Here is a 16,053-nt window from a genome sequence, read left to right as displayed (position 1 = left end):
CTTTCCCACTTTCTTTATTCTTAAAACTGCTCTATTTTTTTAAACTTGTTCTACAGTGCCAACAACAGCAGGCAGATCACAGAGCTTACAAAGACATCTTTGCAGTGACTCCTTTCAGCTTCTGAGAGAACACAGACTCAATACACTTGTCACAGTATGATAAAAGCACAACAATGTTCAGTAGTAGCTGACAGATTAAAAATGATCTTTTGAACCACACACATTCAAAAGATGAACAAAGTACACTGCACTTCACATCACTTACCTGAGAATACACAAACAACTACACATATTTTACATCTATGTAGTTTCATATTAAAGGTTTAAGAGGGAATTAATTTTGGCTTAGGACTGGAAGTGAACTTCTAAAAACACCCAGAGACATGCTGGGAAATCTTAAGCACATGACAAAACTTTTGCTTACCTTCGCATTGGCTGTGTCCTGAGATCTGTGAGATACACGAGGCCATCCATGCGATGACCTCTGGCATCACCAAAAGCTAAAGGGAAAAAATACAGCCTCATGAAATGTGGTCAAACTGAGCCATGAAAATGTGAAAGCCAAGTTTCTGTTCCCCATGAGATGCTGAATTTGAAACAACACTAACTTGGTATTAAATATTTCAGCAAGCTGGCATCATTGCAGCATTTTTTTAAAATCCCCTGAAACTAGTAGTGGTAGCAAACTGACTGAAAACTCTTTCAAGTTAAAAAAAAAGAAAAATAAAAAAGGCAGCTAAAACATAGGCCTATGCTGTCAATTTGCTATTGCTCAAGTCCTGCCTGGAACAGAATCAACAGTCAGCTATAAAATCTTCTACATAAGCCAGCACATGAAATTACTGAAAAGATATTAAAATAGAATTGTAGTACTTGTGAGTTTTTAGCAATTGTGAAGTACAACCTGTGCCTTAGTTCACACTATATACCTACCCTGAATTGCTGTCTCTGGATCCCAGCCTTCAACATCTATAAGATACCTGAAGAAAAATATGACTATGTTATTGTCCCAAAAGGAATACAGAGTAATATAAAGATGCTACTTTTTGTGAAGAATAATTCCTGCTTTCATACAGCCTTACCTACATATAAGGTAGCCAGTTCTATTAATTCCGTTAGTACAGTGCACACCAATGAGTTTCTCTATCAAAAAAAAGGAAAGACTCTTTAATAGTTCAGAAAGTGAAATTAATAGAAAGCTAGCACAATAAAAAAACCTCTGCTTTTCTAACAAAGTAATGATAAATAATGCTTGCAATTTACAAATTCCACTGTCATGCCTGCAAAACAAGAGACACATCCTAACAATGGCCTCTCCATTCTGAATCTCTAGAAGCTGTTAGCTCACTACTTCCAAATCTGTGATGGCTGAGATTGATCCTGCAGAATGTAGAAAGAAAGAAAGAATGATAGCAGGGAAAGCACCTAGCCTCAGCCACTTCAGTAACAGGAGAAAAAGAATAAAATATGGGTTTGAAAGCAAATCTCAACAAGCAAATGCAGAACTGAGGAACTTAACTTACACATAATGCACTTGAAAGTACAAAATGCTTAGGAGTATAAAATACATGGAGGAAAAAAAGACCAGTAATCTCTACAGAAATCTTTTCTTTTATAAAAAGATTTTACTAATTGGCCAACAGCTAAAAGGCAGAATAACTTACTATTGCTAGGGTGTTTCACATGAGAGATTTTCAACAGAAATAGGGAAATTCTAGTAAAACCCCATCCAGACTATTTATATTCATATAGAAATGTAATGAAAAATGAACAAGTTCAATACGTATATATAGAAAGGGCTACTATGATGGCCATAAAAGAAGGAAGCTTGTCTCAGTGTGTAAAATCAAACCTGAGATACTGAATGTAATAGTGGGGACAGAGAAGAATGATACTTAAGAGGCAAAAGAATAAATGTATAACTGATTAAGAGTTTTAGGCCAGATTTTAGAATAAAAATGATCCTCATCAGAAGAACAAAGTTTTGGCAAATGCAGTACTGACAGATGGTCTTTGAAACAGGACATTGATAAACTTGTGAATGACATAAAATATAACTGAGACAAAATATAAGTGTTTGCCACAGATCACAATAGTCAAATTGCCACCTAAGTTCATTATAAACTGATGTCCTAACAACTCAAACACTAAAAAAGACCCACCTTCTCAGGAAGTATTTGTACAAAGAATCCTGAGATATTTTAGGGATTATCTAAACAGAGGCCAAATTTCAAGAAGTAATGTTCTCCTAAGTCAGAAGTTACATAATCTCTGTCAAAATGCCCTTATGAGCTGTAACTGCAGGTCAACATGCAGTAACAAACCACAAATTGATTCTCTCAAGATCAGATTCAGATACAGACTATTCTTTGTCACACAAAAGAAACCACTAGATCCAAACCAAAAGAAAACTAATAATCACCAGGTAATTTCCTTAAGCCAAAAAAAGAGCAAAGGAAGAATGTACAAACTAACTTCCTGAGCAAGGACAAAGGCTTTCTTATACTTTTTCCTTTTCCCATTAGTTCTAATTCAGGTTCTCATACCTGAAATTTAGGTCAGAACTTCTTCACAAATCAGTTGATCACCCACAGCAAGACCGTGGTTACGCTTTGCAGTAAAAACTGTATACACTTGGGCAGTTAATATCTCTACTTTCTCAAAGAAAATGCCAAAGGAACCACAGCAAATATCATGAAAAGGCCTGAAAAAATGGTCCACAATTATTGGATAAACAATCAGGTAAAATCTGCCTATAAAGAATCACTACCCAAAGAAGTGAGAAGTTTAAAGCTACACACACACTGTGGCAAAATACACACTAATTTATTTTCACAAAAAGCAACTTATCCAATCTTAGCAAGAGCTGTCCTGTTGCATAGACACTGAAACAGCAGCACAGCCACACTGTGGAAACACTGACGCTGGGTCTGGAATCAGATTTTCAAGAACTGTTCAGATCTGAGGGGAATAATGGAGACTCTTAAATTAAAAAAAAAAAACTACATCAGGCAAAATGGACTGAAGCTGCTCACACATATCAGTGCCCAGTGCCATCAGAGACCCAGTGCTATTTAAAACATCCATCAAGGGCTAGCAGCTACAACACTCAGCTGATGGTAAACAATTTGGGTCAGACAGAGGAAGGCCTTGCTGCACTTACTTTGACACATAACACAAATGTAACACTATTAGGAAGGGCATTCAAGTTACCAGTCTTTTTTGAAAAAAACATGTTTTGATTTTAAAAAATATACATACTGGTTTGCATAATGGATCTTATTATGATAATAAAGCAGAAAGTGCTGTAGAAAGCCTGAGATCCTGGTGTCATAAATTTTATTGAATATTGAAATTAGTAAATGACACAGTTAGTACTGAAATAAAATTTTGGTGAGTTTTTGTTTTTTACAGCATACGATGCTGATATTTACCATTTCCTGCATTTTCCCAAAGGAATTTTCTGACCCACTTTTTGAACTGTAGGATAGTAGCATTATCAGGGACTTCAAGTCCAACAGTATAAAGTTTCTTATACTGCACACTTTTAGGTAAATCCTAACAACAAAAGAAAAAAAAGCAAATGGTAAAAATTACTGAAGTATTGCGACAATGAGAAACCTTTAGCATTACCTAACATAATCACAATGTAAACCAGTAGTTCCAATCCTGAACAGAAACTGAAAGCAGTCCTGACACAACTGTATAGAGATGCACTCTCAGAAACTACTAGTAACATTTCTACATTAAAGACTGTCTTAGACAAGGAACACTTCCTACATAAGATTTATTTATCCCTGCTAATAAGGCTGCACATTACCTAAGGGAGCAGATTCTTGGCATTCCATTCTAACCCATTTTACAATTATTAGCAGTATTTGTCCCTCCTACCCACAATCATGCACATACTCACAAATTCACTCCCTTAATGCCTAGAGCCCATGTGCATTCAAAGACTTACATTCTGTTATAACACTGCCATTTATTCTCCTTTTCAACAGGAGGCTGATTAATCACAATTTTTTGAACCATGCAGGTAAAAACTTTTAAATTGATAAAGCAGTTTAAAAATGTACACCTTCTTGGTGGATTCCACTGAGGATCAGTAAAAAGAACCACCTAGGAATAAATGAGAACATCTTCAGGACACAGGATATAATTCTTCTGCACTTTTTGTGCAGTGCCTGACACTGAAATCTTCATCCATTTCTGAGTTGCCATAATACTAATAAGCCATAAATGCAACTAGTTGGCAGAATGAGCTATTTCCTCTGTGATAAAACATTTATTTTCTATTGGAGACCTACAATTAGTCTAGATGGTTTGCCTTCCAATTCAAGGTAAGCAAATGTGCAAACACTTGAAAACAACAGTTGCAGTAACCATTTTACATTTTTATTAGGCTTTTGTTACCTTAACTTCATAGTATCGTGTAGTGTATGTTAAATCAATAATTAATCCAAGCTCCACATTTAGGGCTTTCATTGCAGCAATTAAATCTTTTGGTGTAAATTTCTGGCTTGGGGTAAGCCTCTGGTTAATTGCCTACAAAGAAAATGGAAAAGAAGTATTTTCTTTTTACTTTCTAATAACAAGACATTTGTAATAGTCAGCTGTTTTAATTAGTACTACGAAACATCAATATTTAGAAGAGAGTGTTTAATTATCAGAACCACATCCATGTATTATACAGGTAAGAGGAACCAAAAAGAAAGCAGAAATTTATGTACTCCTATTTAGATGAAAATGTAAGACAACATGAGCATTTCTGCTTGTACAATGCTAACAAACATTAAAATTAGCTCTAATTTGATAGACACAAAAATTCTGAGAAATGGAGCATGTATATAGTGATTTTTATATAACCAAATACACACTAAAAATCAAAACATTACAATCTACTTCCCCCAAACAAATTTTGTCCTGCACAGTAACTCAAAACTAAAAGTGTATTTCACATAAAACATAAATTATGATACAACAGTTCATTTCTAAGGGTTTAACTTTCTTCCCACAAATGTTGTGCAGACATTTTTATCCCTCCTTTATCTCTTGACAGAGTGTACTTGCATGTCATTTAGCACTGGGGAATATTAAATAAGAATAAATATCGTGACTAAGAAAGCTGTGTGTTGGTGGATAATGAATAATTCATTTCATTTGACAAACAGTGAGAAAAATGTTTACTCACCCTACTGTAGCTGAGTTTTTTGAAATGTGTTCTTCACTTTAGGTATGAAAATGCCTCATATACTCAAGACTGGATTTTCTCTGAACAGTGCACTTGTCCATTGTGAGAGCCTTTTGACACAGGCTCAGCCAGAACCAATAAAGACAGTGGCAAAAGATGCAGCAGCCTCAACCACCTGTCAGTTCCTTTGTCAACAAGAAATTCAAGCAGACTGGACTCAGAACTATTGGAAAGGAAGGCAGCCACAGACCACACACTTCTTAGAACCACAAGATGCTATAGGGTAACTAACCATTCCTTGTTTTGACTGTACAGATTCTACTGTAAAATGCTAGCAAAGCACTTGTCTTGAGTCTGGAAACAGACAGGAAAACGAAGTAAAGAATAAACAGCAGGGCAGTCATATCAAAGCTGGTATGTGATTAGGAAGCTTGAGCTGAAAGGAGGAGGATAGAAAGGATGTGATAAAGTATTTGGTCCTATGTATTTCAGACACCAGTACATTGCTGAAAAAAGTGGAGGTTGTAGAAGTTTAAATAAAATGAAACGAGTCAGTTATGTCACTGCTACTCAGTAGTGACTTAGTAGAATCTGAAACTGGATTTAACTCTTAAGTGACAAAGGTGAATCTGCAAAAGGTCTATGGTAGAACATTAAAGAATTTTTACTATATGACATGATAGAAACTGAGGAGGAATGTAATTTACAAAAATAAGGTATCTCCAAACATACTGATTGAGTAGACAGTTAAATGCATTACAAAAAACTGTGTTTTGAAAGGCTTGCTGGAATTTTCTGAAAAACTCCTGCTGAGTATTCAGTAGTTCAGGTGTGTAATAGAGCTTTCAGAATGTGAGAAATCCAAACCAGTTCTAAAAACCCTCCTAATGGCATAGGAAAGAACTTGCCCAGCTCTTACTACACTACAATATTACTGTTAGCATTATAATGGTGATCTGAAAGGAAGAACAAAAAAATCCTTCCACGTAAACACATGGTCTTTACTAACAGCACATCTTCTAAGACAACAGCCTTGTATCTCCAAATACTGAAAATATGTTGTCTTCCTTTGGGCAAAATAACCAATCATCAATTTCCTAATACGAAGCAGAGAAGCAAACTGCTGTGTATTTAAGAGGTCTGTTCCACCAATTTAATAAATAATAGGACTTCCAACAAACTATAACCAATCAGGTCTTCAGCATTTTCAGACAGATTTACTGCCCACCTCTGCAAAGACATCACAGTGTAGCCAGTTACACATTTTATGTGCATTCTGCCACAAAATCCATGACCTTCAAGCACATGGTCTCTGGCAGACTTGTCATTTCTATGTCTTGCATAGCTGAGACTGAACAAACTGAAGGGACAAATGTTACACATTTTGCATCCTTGGGTACCAGACTTTATGTCTGGCCAAGACAACTTCCCAGAACAGAGACCTACGCCCCAGTGAGATCAGTGGGACAGGAAATGAGTAACATGCTGATGTGGAGTGGTCCTTGTGGCAAGAGCAAAGAAGCCAATTGCAACTCTACTGGATTTTATATTCACAGCTTGATTTGTTGACTGGCAGTCTTGGTGGAAAATCACACGACTGCTGTACAATCTATCCACATTTTGGAGAACATGACATGTTAAGCATGAGATCCTTGGTGTCCAAGGAACCAAACCATCATCCTAAAGCTGTAAAAGCAGCTGCAGGAAGCAAATCCTGCATTTCACTTCAGTCATTCCTAACAAAACTGAACTGAATGGTGACTGAAAACATAATGGGTAGTAATATATCCAAAGAACCACAATTTTTGTGTATGAATACTAGAGAGCAATCTGTAGACAAAAGCTAAGACCCAACATCTCCCTTTAACTGCTACTGTTATGTCAGGCCACTGTACTTTCTTTAAGTGCTTAGAAACTTCTACTTCCTCTGTATCTAAAGCAAGGACTTGTAAAAGTTAATTTATGCACAATTTGTCCTATTTGCTCTTCTGTATAAATTAACACTTATTTGCCCTATGCCTCCAAAAAGGCATAGGCACTAAAAAACTGAACAGTCGCAACAAGACAACCTCCACATATTTTAGAATCAAAGAATTTAAAGATTTAACTCAGTGTATTTAATAGCTTAGGATGGCACTTTATGTTAGTAAGACTCTAAAGGAAATACTAATAAAAGTACTTTTTAACTAATTAATTAGTATAACAGAAGAAATCTATGAAGACTTCTTTTTTAGCTATAGTACATTCCACTAGATCACTGAAGCCTTTTGCTTATGACATTGCCAGTCTGGATCTATAATTTTCAAAGTTCTGCAATGGCTGGTATCCTTCAATGAGTGCTTAATTTCCATAAAATTATACTTTGGCTTATATTGTCTAGATTGTTATCCATTATAAGCTCTTCCAAATGATTTTCTTTAAACAGCCACGAAAAGATATTAAATAAGATTATGAATTTAGGCTACTTAATATAGATCAAATTAATTATGCTGATTGATTTAGAAGACTGATTATTTTAAAAAGATAAATAAGAAGAGTAACATCAGATATAATGAAAAATAACAAAAAATTATAAGAAAAAAGAATATTATTTTAAAAAGACAGATGGCTGAAAGGCCTAAATCTGAATAAATTATTTTTTTAAAAAACTTTTTTGAAATTAGCATGTATAGTCATGCTATTCATCACTTTTGCAGTTTATCTAATACAGCCAATTTGCAGTTACTTTCATACATACCCCTTTTAAAGGTACTTTGAATGCAATAAACCTCGTTCCTGGTATAGGCTGCCCAACTGGCGTCAAACTCCGCCATCTGTAAGGAAAGAAATATTCACTGTTAAATATTTTCAAGCTACAAAATTCAACAGAAGATACCTGCAGTGCAAAGCACATAAAAAATTGCTGTTGTCATACAGTGCAATTAGATCCCCAAGTCTGCAATTATTCCATGAAGCAGTTTCAAAGTATCACCAGGATATTTGAAAACACTCTTTTTTTCTTTCCTTCTTCTTCAACTGCCAAGAAATTCCTCTTCTCAAAATGACAGGATAACATTTACAAACAAGTAGCACCAACTACAAAGCAAAGCAGATGTGTAAGGTTCAACAGGTAAAAATGTATTGGAGTCGGTGGACATTTTTCAACCTGACTGAATCAAACACCTTAAAGCTGCAACAAGCACACTTCAATCATTTAATTGACAGTGAAATGCAAAGTCTATTTCATTTACAATATAAATAATCTGTATTTTCAAAAAACGTTTCCTTTGTAATAATGCTTCTTTTTCAAAGAAACACTCTTGATTGAACTTTCTCTCACCATTTTGAAAAATACAGAGGATATTCCATGACACCAAAACCTACCACAAATCACCAATAAGAAGACTTGAGCATTACAGCTCTCTAAACACTTGTAACTCCAAAACCACAAAGAACTGGTATGTACAAGTTCAACATTGTACTGAAAATGCTCTCAGTATGTATTTCAGAGATTTCAATTTTTAAAAAAAGGATGAAAAGCATTATCTGAAGAGGAAAACCAGTTAATCAGCAGATCAATTTTACCTTCAAAGAGGTAACTTACTAAATTTAGAACTGCTATTTCTTCTTCTGCAAGTGGAATTTATCTCCATAACCTAACAGGGTGCAGCTGGATGACTTAAAATCTACACAGACTTTTTCTATTTTTGGCCAATACCTCAACTATTAAATTACAAACCATTTCCACTAGCTTTGTTAAGACTGGTGTCCATTCCCTTGCAATTTTCTGAATTAATGCTTAAATTAATCTCTCCCTTTGAAGGGAGCATCCAACAGCTTCTAGATTCCTTTCTGATGTTCATAAAATTATACCATTTAATAAAATAAACTGAATAATTAATTTTAAAATATTCTAACCACTGAGTACTTGGCTTTGTTCACAGTTCCCATATAGGACCATAAAAGAACTAGAAGTTGGCTAGAAAAACTTCTCAATTAAATATCTATAATTATTTCTCTCATAGCACATAAATAACAGTATCACCATTCAGAGATGCTTGGAAGTAACGAAGGAAACACAAAGCAGGGAGACCTAAGCGTATTTGATATTAAGCAATCATGTAACAATCTCCTACAGCCATGTCTTTAGCATTAACTTCTCTCTGTTATCTTCATCGTGAGGCAAAGAACAGATCAAGGCTCACAGTGCAGACACGCAGGTGCTTAGTTTAATGGACAACAAAGGAAGCAACAAAGCAGTAACAACAACTCATCATTAGGAAGGCTGGTGCAAACAGTTGGTCTGTAAGAGATACAAGGTGAGAAAGCGTAAGGGCAAGCTAGAGATGAGATCACTGAGAGCTGTTTCAAATAAAACCTTTTACTAAATTCTAAATTTTTTTGCAGGGTAAGTTTTCCCAAGTGAATTTTCAAGTTTGTAAACTCTGGAGTCTGGTAGTTTTATGCTTGCTGTCAAGTATGAAAACATAAAAATCTGAGACTATGCTCCATTTACTCCTGCTAAAGAGATGTAAATTGTACATGAATCGATTAAGATCATAAATTCAGTGCTGTTTTAACCTGCTTTCTCTTGGGACTATGAGTGGAAATAAACCATAATTATCATAGATAGGAGTATTTAGAAATCAAAAACAAAGTATCAAAAAAGGGCTTTAAAATCTTATTTTCTGTAGTTAACAATGTAAAAAAGGCTTTGTAAAAATTCTAAAGTTTTTTTTTTTTATTAGGGGATTTACAGAACAATACCCCAGGATTACCCAGTTTGTTGTCAGACCTTAATAAACTTGGGAGGTTTATTCTCTTGTATTTAAAGCCATTTAAATCCTCTCGGAAAAAAAAAAAAATCTGCACAATCAGCAAGAAACTCAAAAGCTGCTGACAGCTCTATGGTAGAAAATGAGCAGAAGGCACTTTTCATCAAAAATATAAAGGGTATGTGTTCCATGTCATCTTTAAAATGGTATTTTAAGACGAAATTTCAGCATACTGCTGCAGAACTAAAAACATAACCAGCAGACTGAAATTAACCAAAGATTAGCTAAGGAAATAAATTCACATTTGTTCTGTTGTCAACAAAGGAACATGGCTGGGAATTAAAAATGGCCTGGACTAAAGAAGTCAAACTCTTACAGAACAAGTATACATAAAGGCAGAAGTGATCAAAGACAAGCTGCAGGAAGTCACATAAACAGGAATTACAGGAACAAAAATTTAACTAAGCATTTTAGCAAAGTTTGAATGAGACTTGTGACACGTGATTTGTATCCTGCTTGAAAGTGAGTGGAAGGAAGAAAGGCAGGAGTCAGAGTTGTTATCACAAGACTTGGCACCATCATCCCTGTACCACTGACTAAGAGCTAGAGAGGCGTCAATGAAAAACAAGCTGGGCATGAAGAAACTGATTATGGATTACATCCAGCTGTGTGTTTTATCTGCTTTGCTTTTAAAGTTTTAATAGAGCCAGATGTGGAACAAGTGTTTTTTTCTCATAATTTATTTTAACATTAATATTGTTAAGGTCATACGGAAGCTTTAATTTCCAGTAAAATTTTCTGGTTTAGAACCGATTCATAGTAAGATTTACTTTAACAACTACTGCAATACTGTCACCTCCAGCAAGACCATTTAGAAGATACTACTTGGAATGTCTTTTCTTTTTTTTTTGGCTACTGATACTGCATGATATACACGTAGCCTGATTTTCCAAGTGACTTCCATACCTCTAGAGACACCACATTCAAAACTGATGATAGGGAACATGTTTACAAATAAAATGTCATCCTTCTCTCTCACTCACTGTTGAACATGCACAATGCCACAGTATTTAATATTCCTGGCTAAATGAAAATGCTGATACTTTAAGTCTGGACAAGAAAAATTCAGTTAAAGAAGCACATTTATAGCACATGGGCAAAAAAATTGCAGCTTTGCCCTTCTAACAAAAAGATCCCACTCAGTATTTTTTATATTATTCAAGGGAAACATGCCAGAAGGTGGTATTTGTGCAGATGCTCTTCAGAACTGAACTGGAGTTTATGTAATTATACCCACAGCAGGATTTTGGATGCTGAAGCACAAATGAGTGTAAATGTATAAAAACACCATAGTATTTTATTACTTGTTATGCAGCTTGGACTGAAGGATAAAACCATTTCAGGTACTGTGATGAACCAGAACTTGACTCCACGTGGAAACTGCAGTGCAAGGGATTACTTGAACCCCTCTTTTCTACTGATGTCTCATTTTGCTACAAAATTACTTCACCAGCAATGCTTTGTAGGTTTGAGACTGCAATGGACACTATACCATAGCTCCTCTCCAAGACATTAAAAAAGAGAAATATTTGTCTTCATCACAGAATGGCCTGGGCTGGAAAAAGCCTTAAGCATCATATAGTTCCAACTCTCCTGACACAGGCAGGGACACCTTCCATTAGAGCAGGTTGCTCAAAGACCCATCAAACCAGCCCTGAAAACACTGGCAGGGAAGGGCACCCAGAACTTCTCTGGGCAACCCATTCCTGTGCATCACCATCCTGATAGTGAAAAAATTCTTCTTTATATCTGATGTAAACCTCTTCAATTTTAAACTCATTACCCCTTGTCCTACAAAAAGGTTCACTGTTTCTTGTTGCACTATTCCTACCCCCTTCACTGAAACCTCCAATTTATTGTATCGTTTGAATTAAAAGTGTTAAGTATTGAGGCACTAACAGGAAGACAATCTTCAAACATGCCAGTATGTAGTGTCACTTTCCTCATCTCTTGCAGTACCATTAAACCAGAAGAGTTATTGTTAAGAGTATTGCTATTGTTAAGAGTATTGCAACATGGCAATTGATGTTGTACTTCCACAGTCTGCACTGTCTGGGCTTCTCCTTATACTCCAGGGTACCAGAATCTCACTTCTGCCAACACCTATTTCTGGGGACAGAAAACTGCATGTCAAACTACCTTTCTTAAGTACCTTCTGGGGTTCACTTCTATGTCCTCCTGGCTTACTGAATTGACAGTGAAGAACAAGATGCTGTGCTAGCACAAGGGTGACATCCACACCCTGATGCATGAGACTGAGGGGCTGACAATGCCTTCAACTTCTTTACTGCCAAGCCCCTGTTACTATGGATGTCTAGCTGCATTTCTTAGCAGTATAAAAACTATCTAGAGAAGTTGAAAGCACTTCAGTATCGGGCACTTCGTCAGAATACTAACATTATAACTAAATACTTGACAGCAGCTGTTTCTCCCCCTGAAAGGTATTAATTTCCAATTGTACAAGTCGAAAGTACAGTCCACTGATTCTTCCATACTTAAGAAATCCATGTAACCAGAAAGCTTCTCTAGCACAAATGCAAGGAGGAGATAAGAACAGAGAAATGAGCACCTGATTCTCAAAGTTTTAGTAGCAATTTCCAAGGATGAAGAAAACAAGGACAATGATTTTCAGATTTCTAAATCACTGCTTAAAAAAACTAACCCACTTTAGCTGACTTTTATCCAACATGTAACTGAAATGGAAATTTTGAGAGAAAGACATGCTTACACAGTTTTTATTAAAGTTTATTATCATTTTAATCCCTGAGTTTGTCTGTCTTGAAAAGAATTCAGCTTCTTTATTTTTTAAATTCTGTTAATCTTTTGTTTCTATTTACTGCTGTTAGACTAACAAGTATTACAGGAATGCATGTTTTTTGTATCTTATTGGTCCTCTTAAGAATGCTCGTAGTAAAGCAATTTAACCCTCCCCCTGAAACCAGTATAATGTATTTTTTTCCTCAAATAATGTATAAACTGCAAATTACTGTGTGCCCTTATATCTCAGCATATCCTCCTATCCAAAAACTTTGTGTTGATCAAGAACACATCAAGACATCACATGTGTCATCAAGAACACATGGGTTAACACTCTTAACTCAGACTTCTTTTTTATGCTTTATTAGAGCTGTAGAACTGTGTCTGTTCTAAATATGTCATCCTGTGGTCCACATATGTACTCCCAATCAAGTCATCAGAAAGCCTGTATAGGGCATTTGGGTTAAGTTGGGATTATTTTTGCTGATACATTTCTGTCGTCCTCTTGTCAGAAACAAAAACACGGGATGTTTCTGGATCTGAATTCACAAAAATATTCCTTGATCTTATGCATGCAACCACCTGCTCCCATCTTATCAACTCTTCCGCCATTCCTAGCAGCAAACACATGAGCAGTCAGGAGCATGGACTACTCTCCCATTTCCCCAGTAAACATACACTTGGGGTAAAAAGATTAGGAAGAAGTGGCCAATGTGTGTGGCCAATGAAGGAGAAGTGCTCATGGACAGGCTGGAGCATTATACTCACCTGGAGAATGAATGGCTGCGCTGTTCCTGTCTTGGAGAAGATACCTACCTTACCTGTCTGTAGGTGGTGTGGATGCTTGAGGCAAGAAAGCGCCTGAGGCAGTCAGTGCCCCTCTCTGTGGGATGCCCGCTCCTGCCTCTTGCTTAGTGTGAGGGATACTTACCCATCAGGGATAGTATTCTTCTTTACCATGCTGAAAGCAGGAGCAGGCAGAGCAGGAGGCAGCGGTGAAAGTGGGCACTGCAGCAAAGGAGAGAGAACCGCGCGGTTAACACGGTGCAAATCTCTTTCTCCATCAGTGGGCCTTTGCACAGGGCTGAGTCTCAAATAGAACAAACCAAGCAGCGAGCTGGGGCTTGAAGCTGTCCTGAACAAGTTCTGCACCTTGCAAGGTAGCCTATTCCTCTACTGCTACAGCATGGCAAGAGGGAAAGACAACTCACCTCTCCTCTCCAGGTGATCACCAGGAAGAGAGAGGAGAGGCGGCAGGTTTCTCTCTAACTCTGGCAGCAGCGCTGCGGGCACGAAGATTTTCCTGGCAGTCCCTTCTGTCCCACTCCTGCGGCTCGGAGCCGTTTATTCCGCCCTTGCGCTCACAGTTAGAACCTGTCTCAACGAGCAGAACCTCCAGGCAGCTGCAAGAGGCGAGGCCGGCACCTGAGCAATGGAAGGACCATCACCTGCTCCTCCCTAACCCAGACGGGTCCGACCCCGCTGGACGCCGGGCGCTCGCCGACCGCGTGGGGGCCCGGGCGGGGGGGGAGCGGCCCCCATGTCCCCTCTGCTCGGATGACGCTGATGAGGCTGCCCCTCGCAGCCGCGTGTCCCCGGGGCAGGACGGGCTGCGGGGCCGGCCCAGGGCTCGACAGCGGCTGAGCTCGGGGCAGGGACAAACACAGACCGGGGCGGGGGAGGTCGCGGCCCGGCCGCGGGGGGCGGGCAGGCGGCTGTGGAGGGAGGCGGGCGGGCCGTGAGGGGAAGGGCGCGGGCTGCAGACGGTGACGGGGAAGAGCCCGTGCGGCGGCGGGGCGGGGCGGGGCGGGGAGGAGCGGGGCTGCGGGCGGCCCGTACCCGGACAGGATTTCCCTGGCGGAGGAAGGAAAGGCTGGCGCGACACAGAACCTTCCCGAAAGGGCCTCGACTGCGCCTGCGCGGCCGGGGCGGGGCGGGGCGGGGAGCGGAGCTCGGCCAATGGGGCGAGGGGCGGTGCCGGCTGCGCGCGTGCGCGGGGCGGGGCCGGGCGGGACCCCGGGAGCGCCGCAGGCTCGGGAGCGCTCCCGCCGAGTTATTGTGCGGCTGGATGTTTCGAAAGAGACCGGCCCCGGTGGTCAGGGGTGTGCAAGTGAGGTAGATTTAAAAACCAGTTAAGCATCTCTCTTGCTTACGCCTTTTTTTTTCTTTTTTTGTTTGAAAAGTTCTTGGCATTTATTGTTCCCGTGCGCTCCTGACGCGGCTCTGTTCTGAGTTGGTGTCAGTGGGAGGCAGCCAGGGTGATTGTCACTGCTAGAAGCACGTTCTGGAAAGTTAAACCATGATTACAGCAGCTGTTGTAATGTTGGTCGTCGTAACCTGTTTGTCAATACTTTTTTTGTTTCTGTTTAATACGGTATCACTTAACACTGCTCATGGGGCAAGTACATTAACTGTTCTAGGCATATATATTTTTTGGCTATTTTTCTTTGCTCTGTGGTATCTTTGTTTCCTCAGAGACTTTCTTCGGTTTTTTTCCTTCATTAAGTGCTTTGGGGCAGCAGTTTTGAAGTGCCTCTCTTATGGAGCTTACAAATCCCCTTTCCATATACTGCTTGTGATGCATTCCCTATTGGATGAGTCCTCTTGGTGCCCAGTACAAACTGATAGATCATACTTCTTCATTTTTGCATATTTGTTTTATTATTTTTTCACGTTTTAAAAAAATTCCTGCATAATTACTAAACATCAGCACTTATATTTTTAATTGGATGAATTAATAATTCATTGGAGTTCGTTTTAATCTGAGTCTTTGGGACGTCAGAAATAGAAAAGGACAAAAAACAACGTTTTGTTAATAACAATACTGGTATGGATCAGTAATAGGTCTTGTTTTTGAATGTGTGGATTTGCATTACCGTAGCTGAGAGCGGAGTCTTTTTTGAAAAGGGAAAACTTGTATCAAAGTGATTTGGCTTGGACTTCTTACAAAGAACTATTTGGGCATTTTTGAGAGATGCTTGGAGGCAGTTTGATTATACTGATGGATTGAAGGTAGAAGAAGTAATCATAGCTGAGCCGTGCTGTAAACCAAATAACTTGGAAAGATAACCTTGACTTTCAGAAAAAAGCTAAAAGAGCTCTCTCAACAACATCTATATTCTCTATTCAGCGGTACAGCGTGACACAACCCAGTATTTCTGATACAATAAGTGTTAAATATTGGTTTGAGTGTGGCGGGTTCTTTACAGCATTTCACCGAAGCATTCACTTTACTCTGATCTTTGACGGAACGCAATAGTACCCAGACGCAATGTAGATTAAAAGAAAGCA

General features: G+C 38.5%; 1 protein-coding gene across 8 annotated transcripts in view; it reads right to left on the bottom strand.

Annotated features, from left to right (window-relative positions):
• The window catches only part of LOC134045953 (uncharacterized), a 28,463-nt gene extending 12,793 nt beyond the window's left edge, over positions 1 to 15,670 (bottom strand). For 2 of the 8 annotated variants that reach the window (XR_009933342.1, XM_062496095.1), the window contains exons 1-6: positions 7,929 to 10,894; positions 4,414 to 4,545; positions 3,435 to 3,558; positions 1,083 to 1,143; positions 934 to 980; positions 425 to 500 (exon numbers count right to left, since the gene is read on the bottom strand). Coding sequence is in view for 7 of the 8 variants with exons in the window: in XM_062496095.1 (XP_062352079.1) it covers positions 425 to 500; positions 934 to 980; positions 1,083 to 1,143; positions 3,435 to 3,558; positions 4,414 to 4,545; positions 7,929 to 8,084 (596 nt within the window). In the remaining variant the exon portion in view is untranslated. Of the gene's footprint in view, positions 1 to 424; positions 501 to 933; positions 981 to 1,082; positions 1,144 to 3,434; positions 3,559 to 4,078; positions 4,120 to 4,413; positions 4,546 to 5,191; positions 5,377 to 7,928; positions 10,895 to 13,693; positions 13,771 to 13,973; positions 14,297 to 14,601 lie in introns of those variants that run through there. The other 6 variants (XM_062496096.1, XM_062496097.1, XM_062496098.1 and 3 more) reach the window with 6 other exon arrangements.
• Between the last annotated feature and the right edge of the window lie 383 nt (positions 15,671 to 16,053).

Source organism: Cinclus cinclus, chromosome 7 (assembly GCF_963662255.1).
Source record: "Cinclus cinclus chromosome 7, bCinCin1.1, whole genome shotgun sequence".
NCBI classification, from domain to species: Eukaryota; Metazoa; Chordata; class Aves; order Passeriformes; family Cinclidae; genus Cinclus; species Cinclus cinclus.
The sequence above is the reverse complement of the archived record's forward strand: the minus strand, read 5'-3'. Positions and strand labels throughout refer to the sequence as shown.